At 53.5% G+C, this 14,015-nt stretch overlaps 1 protein-coding gene across 1 annotated transcript; it reads right to left on the bottom strand.

Annotated features, from left to right (window-relative positions):
* Nucleotides 1–395: 395 nt before the first annotated feature.
* VSIG10L (V-set and immunoglobulin domain containing 10 like) lies at nucleotides 396–14,001 on the bottom strand. The gene is made up of 10 exons (XM_054464364.2): nucleotides 11,065–14,001; nucleotides 10,133–10,987; nucleotides 9,420–9,713; nucleotides 9,002–9,286; nucleotides 7,870–8,124; nucleotides 6,909–7,187; nucleotides 6,289–6,585; nucleotides 2,909–3,022; nucleotides 2,509–2,663; nucleotides 396–1,347 (listed from the first exon to the last, which is right to left on the bottom strand). The coding sequence occupies exons 1-10, from the start codon at nucleotides 11,294–11,296 to the stop codon at nucleotides 1,276–1,278; spliced, it is 2,838 nt and encodes a 945-aa protein (XP_054320339.2). The 5' UTR covers nucleotides 11,297–14,001; the 3' UTR covers nucleotides 396–1,275.
* Between the last annotated feature and the right edge of the window lie 14 nt (nucleotides 14,002–14,015).

Here is a 14,015-nt window from a genome sequence, read left to right on the forward strand (position 1 = left end):
TGTTATTTTGTTACTTGCAGTAGAAAGAATCCTCACCAATGCACTCTCTAAACTCTCAATTAGAACCCAACTGAAAAAGAATCCTCACCAATGCACTCTCTAAACTCTCAATTAGAACCCAGCTAAAAAAGAATCCTCACCAATGCACTCTCTAAACTCTCAATTAGAACCCAGCTGAAAAAGAATCCTCACCAATGCACTGTCTAAATTCTCAATTAGAACCCAGCTGAAAAAGAATCCTCACCAATGCACTCTAAATTCTCAATTAGAACCCAGCTGAAAAATAATCCTCACCAATGCACTCTCTAAATTCTCAATTAGAAACCCAGCTGAAAAAGCAAGACTGACGCCGAAGAAAGCAGCAGCAAGCCCAACTCTTCACTGGCACCAAAACATTTGATCAGTCAACAAATATTTATTGATTGCCTGCTGTGTGCGAGACTCTGGGTTAAGTGCTGAGATAATGATGTGGTCTCTGCTTTCGTAAAGCCCTTAGTTTAGAGAGAGAGTCTCAGGCCACACAAGTAATTACATATTTATGTATCAGGAATGGCAAATTCAAGGATTCTGGGACTTAACCCAAGACTAAGGGAGGGGTAAGGGAACGGTCGTCTAAGATGGCAACTGTTACTCTTAGACTTGAGAAATGAATGACATACGGGAAAAAGAAGTGTTATAAGCACAGAAAACTCTAGGGGCAAAATAAATTGTGGCTGAGAGACAGACTGTGATACTGGAGTCGGGGGGCAGAGAAAGAATTGGGAGGGGAGGTCAGGGAGGCCAACAGAGGCCAGACCACAAGGTTTTGAAGGTCACAACGAGGAGTTTGGATAATATCTGAAGAGAAATGCACAGGCCATAGAAGCGTTTAAAGAGAAGAGTGACATGATCTCATCTGTTTTAAGATAAAGATGCTGGGAGCTGGATGGGGTGTGGCCTACAGGTGGCAAAGTGAATGCAGGGGGACCTTTTCAGAGAACATGGCCAAGCTCCCTCTCTAGCTCAGGGCAACACAGCAAGCCCTGCCTGTCTGGTGCAGAGGCTTTGAGGTTGTGCAAATCACAGAGTTACATCAGCAGGAGTTTCCCAGCCAAGAAGTCACATCTCCTTACTTGCACAAATACAGGAAGACTCTTCTTCTGCAGCAAGAGAGGGAGACAGAAAGTCCCACTTTCAGGGTCCAACCCTCAGTCATAGCAGGCCCTGCCTGCTGGTGGAGTCAAATAGGAAGTCCTGGCCCAAAACGCCCTGTGCAGGGCAGACCACTGGCTCTGATCACACCTGTGTGGCTGCCCGAACAGTCTTTGAGCCTCCGCCTACAGAGACAACTGAACTGGGGTCTGTGGCCTGGAAGAGAGAGGTGGGGTGAGGGGAGAACTCAGTAGGTACCCTGGATATGACATGACTCACCCACCTAACTTTTTCTAGTTCTTGCTTGAACTTTTTAGAGATTATCTGGGAACCCTCCATTTGGAGAGGGGAAAAAAAATGCCTGGCTATCCTTGGTGGAGCGAAGCCAGCCAATAACCCAACCCAGTTGTTATTTTTTATTTTTTATCTTTTATTTTTTGAGACAGGGTCTCACTCTAGCATCCAGGCTAGAGTACAGTGGCACCGTTAGAGCTCACTGCAGCCTTGACCTCCCAGGCCCAAGCAATCCTCCCACCTCAGCCTCCCTAGCAGCTGGGACTACAGGCACGTGCCACCATGCCCGACTAATTTTAAAATTTTTTGTAGAGATGGGGTATCCCTATGTTGCCCAAACTGGTATAGAACTCCTGAGCTCAAGCGATTCTCTCTCCTCAACCTCCCGAAGTGCTGGGATTACAGGCATGAGCTAACACACCCAGTCACAACAACCCCTCTTTTATGGGGAATGAGGTAACTCTACCCCACTTCATAGAGAAAAATGGGCCTTGCCCAATTTTTATGGGAAAGAGAAAAGGAGGGGCCGGGCGTGGTGGCTCATGCCTGTAATCCCAGCACTTTGGGAGGCCGAGGTAGGCGGATCACTTGAGGTTAGGAGTTCGGGACCAGCCTGCCTAACATGGTGAAATCCTGTCTGTACCAAAAATACAAAAATCAGTCAGGCGTGGTGGTGCTTGCCTGTAATCCCAGCTACTCAAGTGGCTGAGGCAGGAAAATCGCTTGAACCCAGGAGGCGGAGGCTGCAGTGAGTCGAGATTGAGCCACTGCACTCCAGCCTGGGCAACAGAGTGAGACTCTGTCTCCAAAAAAAAAAAAAAAAAAAAAAAAAGAGAGAGATCCTATTTTCCTCCTTTGGAGAAGAAACTGCAATTCACTCTTATTTTAATATACATCAAAGTTGGGCGGGAAGCTCTGTCCAACTTCGATGCATTTTTAAAAAGGATAAAGTTATACAGACTGTAAACTAACAAGTAAAACTGGAGATAGATAATTGAGACTCTCTCATCTCCCTGACTGTAATACAAGAAGTTCCGCCCCGATTCCAGGAGGAAATGAGGGCACCCACACTCCCACACTCACTTGGTAGGCCCTAGTTGAGCTGTGGTCCTCCAGCGGGACTTTGAGGTCCAAAGGCCATGAAATCTCCACTGGGGTCACACTGTGCATCTTCTTTTCTGAGGGGGTGACCACGGGGACCAAGGTAGAGGGTTGCTTCTTTTTCTCAGGAGTCTTTCCTGATTGAGAGGCGGAAGAGAAGCAGGAACACGTGATTGGCTGCCCCAACATGCCAACCCAGCCAATAGCAAGGGAAGCTGGTCTGAGAGGTGGAGCCTTATGCTGATTGGCTGATTTGGCAGTAGGCAGGCAGGATGGATGACCTATGACGGCACTGATTGGCTCAGCCAGGTCTTCCATAGGCCTCTTTCTAGGGTCCCTCCTGGTTGGTCATAGTTGCCCCTTCCCCAGTCCCCTTGCTCACCACGAAAGCGGCACAGGCAGCAGATGCAAAGGAGGAGAAGTACGGCTAGCAGCGCCAGGCCCAGCAGGGAGCCCAGGACGATGCCGGCGATGGCCCCATGGCTCAACGTGGGGCCTGGAAGAGACAAAGAGAAGAAAGAGAAGGGGAACAGGAACCAAGGTTGGACCCAAGTTTCCTAAGCCCCCTAACTCTGTGCTGGGACCCAAGAGTCCAGCCCCCACTGTCCCTCCCCTTCCAGAACCCAGGAATGTGGGACCCCAGCACTCTCAACTCATTTAACAGTTACTGAGTGACTATGGTGTGCCTGGCTCTCAGACAGGTAGTGAGGATTCATTGGTGGGCCAAACAGGAAAGATATCTACCCTTATGGGGCTTAATTCTAGGAGAGAAGACAGAAATAAATGAGCAATACATAACATAATCACAGATTGTCCTGAGAAAGAAAAAGTGGTGTGATAGAGATAATGGGGGTTGGGTGTGGTGGCTCACACCTGTGATTCCCAACACTTTGGGAGGTCAAGGTGGGCAATCACTTGAGCCCAGGAGTTGGAGACCAGCCTGGGCAACATAGCGAGATCCTGTCTCTACAAAAAATAGAAAAACTAGCCAGGTGCGGTGGCTGGGCCTGTAGCCCCAGCTATTCAGGGGACTGAGGTAAGAAGATCACCTGAGTCTGGGGATGTTGAGGCTGCAGTGAACCCAGATCGTGCCACTGCACTCTAGTCTGGCCAACAAAGTGAGACCTTGTCTCAAAAAAATAAAACAAACAAACAAACAAAAAACAAAAAAGGAATAATGGGAAGGGATGTGATATTTAGAAACAGTGGTGAGCTAAGGTCCCTGAGGAAGTAACATTTGAACAGAGACTTGAAGAATAAAGACCAGAGGCAGTCATACTAAACCCGGGGAAAGGGCGTTCCAAGAGGAGGAAACAGTAAATGCAAAGGCCCAGAACTAGGAAAGAGCTTTCTCTGTTCAACGAAGGCCAGCGTAGTTGGAGGATAAGGAAGGATGGGGCTGGAGGTGGAGGGTGAAGTAGAAAAGGTTTCCAGGAACCAGATCCTAAAGGGGTCCTGCAGAAATTAATGGAAGGCTTTTATGTAGGGCAGCCTCATGATCTGATTTGCATAATTTTGGCTTCTATATGGAGAATGCATTATCTGACAGCAAGACGGAGTATAAAGAGACCAAATAAACTGCTGTTGCAGTCCAGGCAAGAGAGGATGCTGTGTTTGACCAGAGTCTTGGGGTGAAGATGGAAAATATTTTAGAAGGAAAATGGACCGAACTTGCTGGCAATTAGGATGTCAGGGCTGATGTGGCCTGTAAGTGGTGACATTTATGAGGATGGGGAAGACTGGAGGGTTGGAGGATGCAGTTTTGAGGGAAAACATCAAAAGATCTGTTTTGGGCATATGACATTTGGGATGCTAATTGGACATCCAAAGTGAAGATCTTGACTCACACCTGTAATCCCAGCACTTTGGGAGGCCGAGGCAGGCAGATCACTTGAGGTCAGGAGCTCAAGACCAGCCTGGCCAACATGGCAAAACTCTGTCTCTGCTAAAAATTCAAAAAAAATTAGCTAGGCATGGTGGCTCACACCTGTAATCCCAGCTACTCTGAAGGCTGAGGCAGGAGAATCACTTGAACCCAGGAGGTGGAGGTTCCAGTTAGCTGCACTCCAGCCTGGGTGACAGAGCAACACTCTGTCCACACCCCCCACCTCCCCAAAAAGTGAAGATCTTAAGTAGGGAGCATCCTTTTCAAGAGAGAAGTCAGGGCCCAGGATAAGATATTTGGGAGTCATCAATGTTATTGAAGGCCATGAGCGCGAACATGATCACTTTGGGGAGTGAGGACTAAATCCTGAGACACTCCAATGGAGGCATGTTATCAGCTAAATTGTGCCTACTCCAAAAGAAAAACATATGTTGAAGTCCTAACCCCTGTTCCTGTGAATGTGACTTTATTTTGGAATAAGGTCTTTGAAGATGTAACCAAGTCAATTTGAGGTCATTAGGGTGGACCCTAATCCAATATAACTGGTGTCCTTAAAAGAAGAGGACAGAAGCCAGGTGCAGTAGCTCACACCTGTAATCCCAGCACTTTGGGAGGCCAAGGTGTGTGGGTCACCTGAGGTCAGGAGTTCAAGACCAGCCTGGCCAACATGGTGAAATCCCATCTCTACTAATACAAAAATTAGCTGGGTGTGGTGGCGCATGCCTGTAATCCTAGCTACTAGGGAGGCTGAGGCAGGAGAATCACTTGAATCTGGGAGGTGGAAGTTGCGGTGAGCCGAGATCATGCCATTGCACTCCAGCCTGGGCTACAAGAGCAAAACTCTGTCTCAAAAAAAAAAAGAAGAAGAAGGAGAAGAAGAAGAAAAAGAAAAAGAAGAAAAAGAAAAGAAGAAGAAGAAAAGAAGAAGAAAAAGAAGAAGAAAGAAGAAGAAGAAAAAAAGAAGAAGAAAAAGAAGAAGAAGAAGAAAGAAGAAGAAAAGAAAGAAGAAGAAAAAGAAAGAAGAAGAAGAAAGAAGAAGAGGAAGAGGAGGAAGAGGAGGAGGAAGAGGAAGAGGAAGAGAGGAGGAGGAAGAGAAGGAGAAGGAGAAGGAGAAGGAGAAGAAGAAGAAGAAGAAGAAGAAAAGGAAGAAGAAAGAAGAAGAAGAAAAGAAAGAAGAAGAAGAAGAAAAGAAAGAAGAAGGAGAAGGAGAAGGAGAAGGAGAAGAAGAAGAAAAGAAGAAGAACACACACAGGAAGAAGCCTGTGGGAAGCTGGAGGCAGAGGTTGGAGTGATGCAGCCGCAAGTCAAGGAATGCCAAGGATGAAACAGCCGCCACCGGGAGCTAGGAAGAGACAAAGTTGGATTCTACACAGGGTCTCAGAGGGAGTAGGACCCTGTCGAGACCTTGATTTTTTTTTTTTTTTTTTGAGACAGTCTGGCTCTTTCACCCAGGCTGGAGTGCAGTGGATGATCTCGGCTCACTGCAAGCTCCGCCTCCTGGGTTCGCGCCATTCTCCTGCCTCAGCCTCCCGAGTAGCTGGGACTACAGGCGCCCGCCACCACGCCCGGCTAATTTTTTGTATTTTTAGTAGAGATGGGGTTTCACCATGTTAGCCAGGATGGTCTCGATCTCCCGACCTCGTGATCCACCCGCCTCGGCCTCCCAAAGTGCTAGGATTACAGGCATGAGCCACCGCGCCCAGCCGACACCTTGATTTTAGACTTCTGATCTCCAGACCTGTGAGAGAAGAAATTCCGGTAGTCTCAAACCATGCAGTTCATGGTACTTTGTTAGGGCAGGCCCCAGGACACTAAAATAGGGAGACACGGAGGACCTGGCAGAACAGAGAAGGTCTACTCGGACAGCCCCAACTCACCGGCCTGGTAGACCCGGCTTTGTGATGGAGTCCCTGGCTGGCCCCCCAGGATGGGCAGGATTCGAAAGGTCCAGGTCCCTGGGTTCCGAGGTGGAAGGGGCACCACGGCTGACCGCTCCTGAGGCCCCAGGATGAGCAGGGAGACCCAGTCCCTGTAGGTGGAAGTCCTGCCCAGAGCAGGCCCATCTGGCCATGCCTGGATCTCAAAATTGCTGATCAGGGCCCCACGCTCCACATCCCAAGTCAGCACGGCTGCATCTCTGGCTCTCTGAAGCCTCCACGAGGATATGGAGGGTCCTAGAGGGATGTGGGGGAGGCTGGATTCTTGGGTGCTAGAGGGGAGAGGGAAGGGGGCTGGGGGGCTGGGCTCCTGGGTCTGAGGGAGGAGGGGGCTGGGTTCCTGGACTCCTGGGTCTGAGGGAGGAAGGGGCTGGTGACCTGGACTCCTGGGTCTGAGGGAAGAGGGGCTGGGGCTAGACCCTTGGGTCTGAGGGAGGAGGGGCTGGGGGCCTGGATCCGAGGTCTGAGGGAGGAGAGGTCTGGGGCCTGAACTTCTGGGTCTGAGGGCTGCAGCGGCTGGGGACCTGGACTTCTGGGATTTTTGAAATAACGCGGCTCACCAATGAGGGTGATCTGGTCACCGCCAGCACCCAGCGCCCCACTGCACAGCACAGAGTAATTTCCCAGGTCCCAATCCAGGCTGAAGTTGCCGATGTGGAGTTTCCGCCCATCTCGACTGAGCCACAGGCGACTCCCGCCTCCGGGAGCCAGGGGCCGCCCTTCCCGGGCCCAGGATGCCCGTGAGGGTGGGGGACAACCAGAGGCCTCCAGTGCCACCTCTGCCTCCCCCAACCGTGTCTCTGCCACCAGCGGATGCAGCAGCACCTCTCGGGGGGCCTCTGCCGGTGGGAGAAGTCCAGTTAAGAAAGTCAAGACCTTACCTTGGATTCAAAGAACAGATCCTATGCCCTACTTTAAATCAGATGGTGGTAAGCCCCGGCGCTTTGGCCACCTGAGAAAGAACTGCCAATTTACTCACTCATTAGCTCATTCATTCATTCATTCATTTATTATCTGATTTCCTCATCAAACACTTATTGAACACATACCATAGGAGCAGGCCCTGTACTGGGAAACTCATATTATTTTCAGCTATTCATTCTTCTTTATTATTATTATTATTTTGTAGCAATAATAATTACAAGACTGGGTCTTGCCACACTGCCCAGGCTGGTCTTGAACTCCTAGGCTCAAGCAATCCTCCCGCCCCCAGCTACCAAAGTGCTGCGATTATTGCGCCCAGCCTTGTTACTTTTTAAAATATCACTGCTTTCTCTCTGAACACGTGTGAAAGTGATGGCCTTCTTCCTGTGTCCAGAAAAATACCCCCATCCCTGCACCCCCTCCCCCCACCATGAGGTATAGGAAAATCTTTGTCCCTTTTCTAGTTTGAAGACAGTGAAGTCCTGCCTCTTTCTTGGACTAAGGATGTACCCCATACCCCTTCAGAATTTTCGAAGGACCAAAGAAAAAGTCTCCCTCCTCCTCCAGAAACAGCAAAAAAGCCCCGCGCCCTCTCACCCGGCGTGACTGTGCAGGTACGTGTGGCCACCAGGTGACGAGCAAGGCAGGTGATGGGGATGCCGCTGAACCGGGGGTGGGCGGGGACGGCCGCCAGCAGCACCGAGGACACTGGCCCGGCGCGGATGCCTTCGGGGAGACCCTGGAACTGCAGGGAGGCAGCAGGGACCCCGCCGGGCCACGAGCAGCGGAAGCGGAGGCTGCGGTCCCCGGGACCCCCTTCAACTGAGCACTGTGGGGCCCCGGGGGGCAGGTCTGCGGAGAGAAGAGGGAATGAAGATGGAGTCCCTTTCTTATTTCTTCTCCAGCCCCGCCTCTCCGCGCGGTGACTCCACCCTTCTTCACTAGCCCCGCCCCATAGACGCTCACACTCCCCACTTTTCTTGCCATCCCGTTCCCTTTTCCCATTAACTTCCCCGCTAAGTGGGTAGCCCGCAGCCCTGCTGACTGCCCAACTTTCTTAAGAAAACTGCATCTTCACACAATGATATTTCTCTTCCCAAACGTAACTCAGCCCCTTCCTTTCCAGCTCCACCCACTTCTGCCAGGTTACTTCGCCCCCTCCTGGATTGCCCTCCGAGAAGCCTCCCCTTTTCCCAGATATCTCCGCCCTTCCTTGTGGACCCCGTCCCCTTTCTAAGACAATTCTGCCCGCTTTCCAAATGACCTCGCCCCTTTCCCTGGTGACTCCTCCCCCCTTCCCAAGTACCTTCTCCCTTTGCTGATCCCACTTACCTGCCCAAGCAACTTAGTTCTTTCCCTTTCTAACTCCCACTCTTTGCCATTTCACTCCGCTGTCGACTTTGCTGAGTGTTCCATGCCCAGGAATGTCCGCCCTCTCAGTGCTGGGCCGGCCCGTCAGTCCTGGTCATCCCTGCCTTCTATTTGGCTCCTTCCCTTATCCTCTTTCTGGCCCCGCCTCTTATCCTAGGTGTCTCCGCCCCTCCGCGCTGGCCCCGCCCCACCACGGGTATCCCAGCTCCTTCTTGGTGACCCGCCCTCCCGCTGGCCCTGCCCCACCCACCGGTATGCTGGTCCTCCTCGCTGACCCCGCCCCTTTCATCTAGCCCCGCCCCCATTCTGGCCCCGCCCCTCTCCCAGGCATTCCCCTACTCCCGCCCCAGCCTCTCACCCGCCACGGTGAGGTTGAGCAGCGAGCGGCGGCGGCGGCCGGTGCGCGGGTTCGCCGCCAGGCAGGCGTAGGTGCCTGCGTGGCCCGGCCCGACCGCGGGCAGCAGGAGGCGCGACCCCGCGGGCACCGCGGCCTCGGCCGGGTCCGCCAGGCTCCACGTGATGTCGGCGGGCGGCCGCGAGGCGGCGGCGCAGCGCAAGGTCACGTTACTGCCCGCGGTGACAAAGAGGGCAGGCGCGGCGTCGCGGTCCGAGGAGACCGTGATGATCGGCGGGTCCGGGCCGTCTGGAGGGAGGAGGGGTCGGGACCGCGAGTGTCAGGGCCACCTGGGACTCCGCTAGGACTCCCGGAGACTGGGCCCCCAGCCCCCTTCTCCCCAAGGACCCCCTGTCCCCGACCCGAGGCATCCCCCACTCACAGAAGACGCTGACGTCGGCGGCAGCCTCCCTGTGGCCGAAGGGGCTGCGGACACGGCAAGTGTACCGGGCGTGGTCGCTGCGCACAGGGCGCGCGATGAGCAGCTGGTCGCCTTCTGAGCGGATCCGGGGCGTCTCGGCTCCCTCGGATTCCGCCGCCTCCAGGGCGCGTCCGTCCCGGCTCCAGCTCAGCTCCCCGCGACCTGGCCCCCACCCCACGCAGCGCAGCCGGAGCTCGGCCGCCCCCTCCTCTGTCTCTGGCGCCTTGGGCTGAACCGACAGCTGGGGTAGGGGCTCTGGGAGAGGGAGAATGGGCTCAGGACCCAGTCCTGGAGCCCATCTTTGGTCCCCTTAGAGGGAGCCCCAGCCGCTGCTCCCAAGCCCCTGGAGTCTCGGCCCCCATCCCTCTCCTCTCATAAACCCATGAGTTTGAGCCCCCAGACCCCTCCTCTCCGGGACCCAGGAGTTCGCCAGAAGAGGCTCCTAGCCTCCTCCTCCTCCCTCAGTCCTGGGAGTTCAGGCCCCCAGGAGTCTCCATCCCAGGTCCACTTTTGCTCAGACACCCCTGCCTTGACCTCTAGCTTTTTTCCTCCCTTCCTCAACCCAGAAGTCCTCTTCTCCTATCCAGGGACCCCACAGCCCCGTGACTTGCCCGAAGCCTGGCAGAGCAGAGCAGCCCCTGCCGCCTGCATGCCGGACGCCAGGGCCCACTTACCATACACACCCACCGTGAACTCGCGAGTCTGCCGGGAGACCCCTGCCCGGATGACCTCAGCCGTGTAGACTCCTGCATCGTCCAGCTGGGCAGAGGCGAGCTCCAGAACCCCCCGGGCCTGGTCAAATCGCAGGCGGTCTCGGTGAGCAGGGTCCAGGCTGATCAGAGGTGCCCCTGGCCCCAGGCCCCCAGCTGCCAGCACCTTTGAGCCCCGGCGCCAGACCACCAGAGAGGTGGGGGGCCCAGGGTTGGGGACTGGGACCAGGGGGAGCCGGATGGTGGTCCCCACCAGCACAGCGAGTGGGCCCCCCACCTGCTGGGGGAAGCTTGCAGCTGAGTGAGTCTCTGCAGAAAATTTGGATTCAGGGCTCTGGGCAGAGAGTTTAAGATCCATATCATCCGGGGAGAATTTTGAATCTGGGGCCTCAACAGACAGTTTGGTATTGGAGACTTGAGTAGAAATGTTTGAAGCTGGAGTCTTAACAGTGAAGGAAGGCTTGGGGTCTTTGGCAGGAACTTGAGGATCTGAAATATCAGGAAATACTTCAGAACCAGGGGTTTCAGAGAAGGGGGAAACCGGGCTCAAATCTTGGCCCTCAGCAGAAACATTTGACCAGAAGGACCCAGACATGTTGGAACTCAGGGCCTCAGGAAACCAGCTGGAATCAGAGATTCCAGCAGAGGCTTTTGAATCCAGGGACTGATCTTGAACTTTCCATCTGGGAGGTTTGATGTAGGGAACTTCCGCACCCAGCCCCTGGGAAGAGCTCTTTGAGTCCGAAGGGAAGGCAGAGGAGAAGTTGGTTTGCTGAAGTCCAGAAGAGGCTCTGAGGGTGAGGACCCCTACCAAGGAGGCTGCAGAGAAGAGAGGAAGGCGTTGGGGGAGGCTGCTCAGGGGGACTGGTGGAGAGGGGACTGAGCAGGGAACTTACCCAGGAGTAAGAAGAGTGGCAGAGCCTGTGGGGTGTCCATGGTGCTGGCCTCACTGAAAGGACACTGGAGAGAGACCCAGGACTGCACCCATCCCTGCCGGGTCAGACGAGTCCAACAGGACTGGTAGCTTAGCTTCCTGGGAGGGGAAGGGAGCCAGACCCAGAGGGAGGTGCCAGGATCCCCAATCCCGATGTGGTGGCTGAGCTGCCCACCCCACCCCACTCTCTTCATTAGCTGGTCCCATCTGCAGGGAGGCCCAGCCTGATCCCTGCACTCCCCACCCCCAGGGGGAAGCTGGAGAAAACATTCCCAGCTAAAAATGTGGTAGCAAATTTGTGAGACAAAGCCAGGAACTTCCTGGAGAAGGGTGAGGTGACCTTTCTGAGAGCCCCACCTCTGATGGCCATAGCTTCAGAGCAGGCTTCCTCCTCCCCAGCCTCCTGGCCCCTTCCACTGTGTCTTGCCTGCAGCCTCAGATACATCTGACCCTGCTCCTCCTCTGCTCCAAACCCTCCCACGGCTCTCTGTTGCCCTCAGAACCAAGTCTCCAGGTGCTATCTCCTGCCAGGGCCTCTATCCTGAGACCAGAGCTGCATTTCCGCATCCCCGAGGCCCTCACATGGACTGTGTCCCACTAAACTCAGAATCTTTCCTCTAACCCAAACTTCCTCACACCTCCAGGACGGCTTCACTGTCTTCGCAAATGCTGGAGAACATTCCTACCTCCTCCCTCCCTGTCACCACTGTCGATCTGAGTCCAAACCTCCTCCCCCTAGTTCTCACTGGCCAGGCTCTGTCTTCTCTTCCTGCCCCGTCTCCCTCCTCTGCCCAGTCTCCTCCAGTCCCTGCCAGGGTCCTTGTATACCCAGAGCTGAACCTGCGTCCCTCTGCTCACAGCCCTCCCCTGGCTCCCCAGCGCCCTCTGGAGACATCCAAGCTTCAAAGCAAACTCACGCACACCCCCTACTCAAGCACTTGAACATCCTGCCATTCTTATCCTGCCCGCCCATCTCACCTCCCAGTCCTCTCTCCCGCTCTCCACCTCCCACTCTCCACCTCCCTCCAACCTGGCTAAACCACAACTTGTCCTTCAGGTCTTACCTTATTAAGAACCATAATAATTACCACTTAGTTTGAGCCAGGAACTACGCTAAATGTTTCCTATGCATTATCAGGATGAACACTTCTAAACACCCTGTAAGCTGAGTGTCATTATACTCACTTTGCAGGCCAGGAGACTTAGGCTCAGAGTGGTCAAGGGACCTGCAGGAGGTTGCACAGCCAGAGGGAGAAGCTGGACTTGGGACCAGGATGGTCAGACCATTGACTCCTTCTGAAAGCTTTTCCCACCATCCCATGCTGAGCTTAGGGCCTCTGCTCAGCTCCCAGTCCTCTAAGCTTACTCTGGCCCAGTTCTCACCAGTAATAATACTGGTAATATATATATTTTTTGAGATGGAGTCTCGTTCTGTCGCCCAGTGAGTGCCTCAGCTCACTGCAGGCTCCATCTCCCGGGTTCAAGTGATTCTCCCTGGGAGAACAGGCACGCACCACCACACCCGGCTAATTTTTGTTATTTTTAGTAGAGATGGGGTTTTGCCATGTTGGCCAGGCTTATCATGAACTCCCGACCTCAAGTGATCCGCCCACCTCAGCCTCCCAGTGTTGGGATCACAGACGTGAGCCACCGTGCCCGGACTAATACTGGTAATAATATATATTTAGCATTTTTTGCATAGCAGGTGTGGTTATGGGGGTGCTACATAAATTAACCTTTCAAAACTCCATGGAGTAGATTATGTAGCTTAAAGAGGGCTGCAAATTTGAGCGTCCTCCTGTTAAGATGCGGGGTCTATGTCCCCACTCCTTGGATCTGAGTAGGCTGTGTGACTGCTGGACCAAGACGTGGAAGTGGCCCTGTGCTAGGGTCTGCATCTAGGCCGGCATATGCCACTTTCTGTATCACAGGACACTCCCTCATGGAACCCAGCCGCCACACTGCGAGGATCAGCAGCCCCATGGAGGGGAATCGTGGCCCCTGGTCAGCAGCCCCAGCCAGCTTGCTGGCCATGTGGGTGAGCCCTCTTGGAAGTCAATCCCCTGGCCCCATTTGAGGCACATGAACTGATCCTGAACTGGATCCAGGAATGGATTCAGTGGGATTTGACCCAGGGCCCTTGGACCCAGAACCCATGCCCTTAACCCCTATATGATGCTGTTACTATTTTGATCTGCAGATGAAGCAACTGAAACTCAAAACAGGAAGGAACTCACCCAAGATCTAGCTAGCAAAGGTGAGAGTGAGCATATGAAATCAATATATCTGACTCTATCAGAAGGCCAGAGGAATGGAACACAATTTTTTAAATAAAAAATTAGCCCAGGCGCTGTGGCTCACGCTTGTAATCCCAGCACTTTGGGAGGCTGAGGTGGGCGGATCACTGGAGGTCAGGAGTTCAAGACAGCCTGGGCAACATGGTGAAACCCCGTCTCTACTAAAAATACAAAAATTAGCCGGGCGTGGTGGTGCAAGCCTGGGCAACAGAGCGAGACTCTGTCTCAAAAAATATAATTTAAAAAAAATTAATCTGACTCTAGACCCAGGCTGTTCATTGCCACACTAAATTTTGATTCTCTGTGGCTTGGCTGTCTCACACTAGAACCACAGCTTCTGGCCTCATTCTCTCCTGTGTCCCTGCTGAGACTGGGGACACAAGAGAGAATGAGTGTCCTGCAAACATCGTGGATAAAAGCCCTTCTTCTCACCCACCTCACTGATATTTGTGTTCCAACACTCAACTTGGAAGTCATCTCCCTGGGAAATCTCTGACCCCAAGGGCTGGGCCAGGCCAGGTCCCCCAGTTGGGTTCCCAAGGGCCCAGTGTGCCTCCACGTCTAGCATACTTCACCCCAAATCACAGCTGCCTTTGTCCTCATTGTCCCCCGCATC

This window comes from Pongo pygmaeus, chromosome 20 (genome assembly GCF_028885625.2).
Source record: "Pongo pygmaeus isolate AG05252 chromosome 20, NHGRI_mPonPyg2-v2.0_pri, whole genome shotgun sequence".
NCBI classification, from domain to species: Eukaryota; Metazoa; Chordata; class Mammalia; order Primates; family Hominidae; genus Pongo; species Pongo pygmaeus.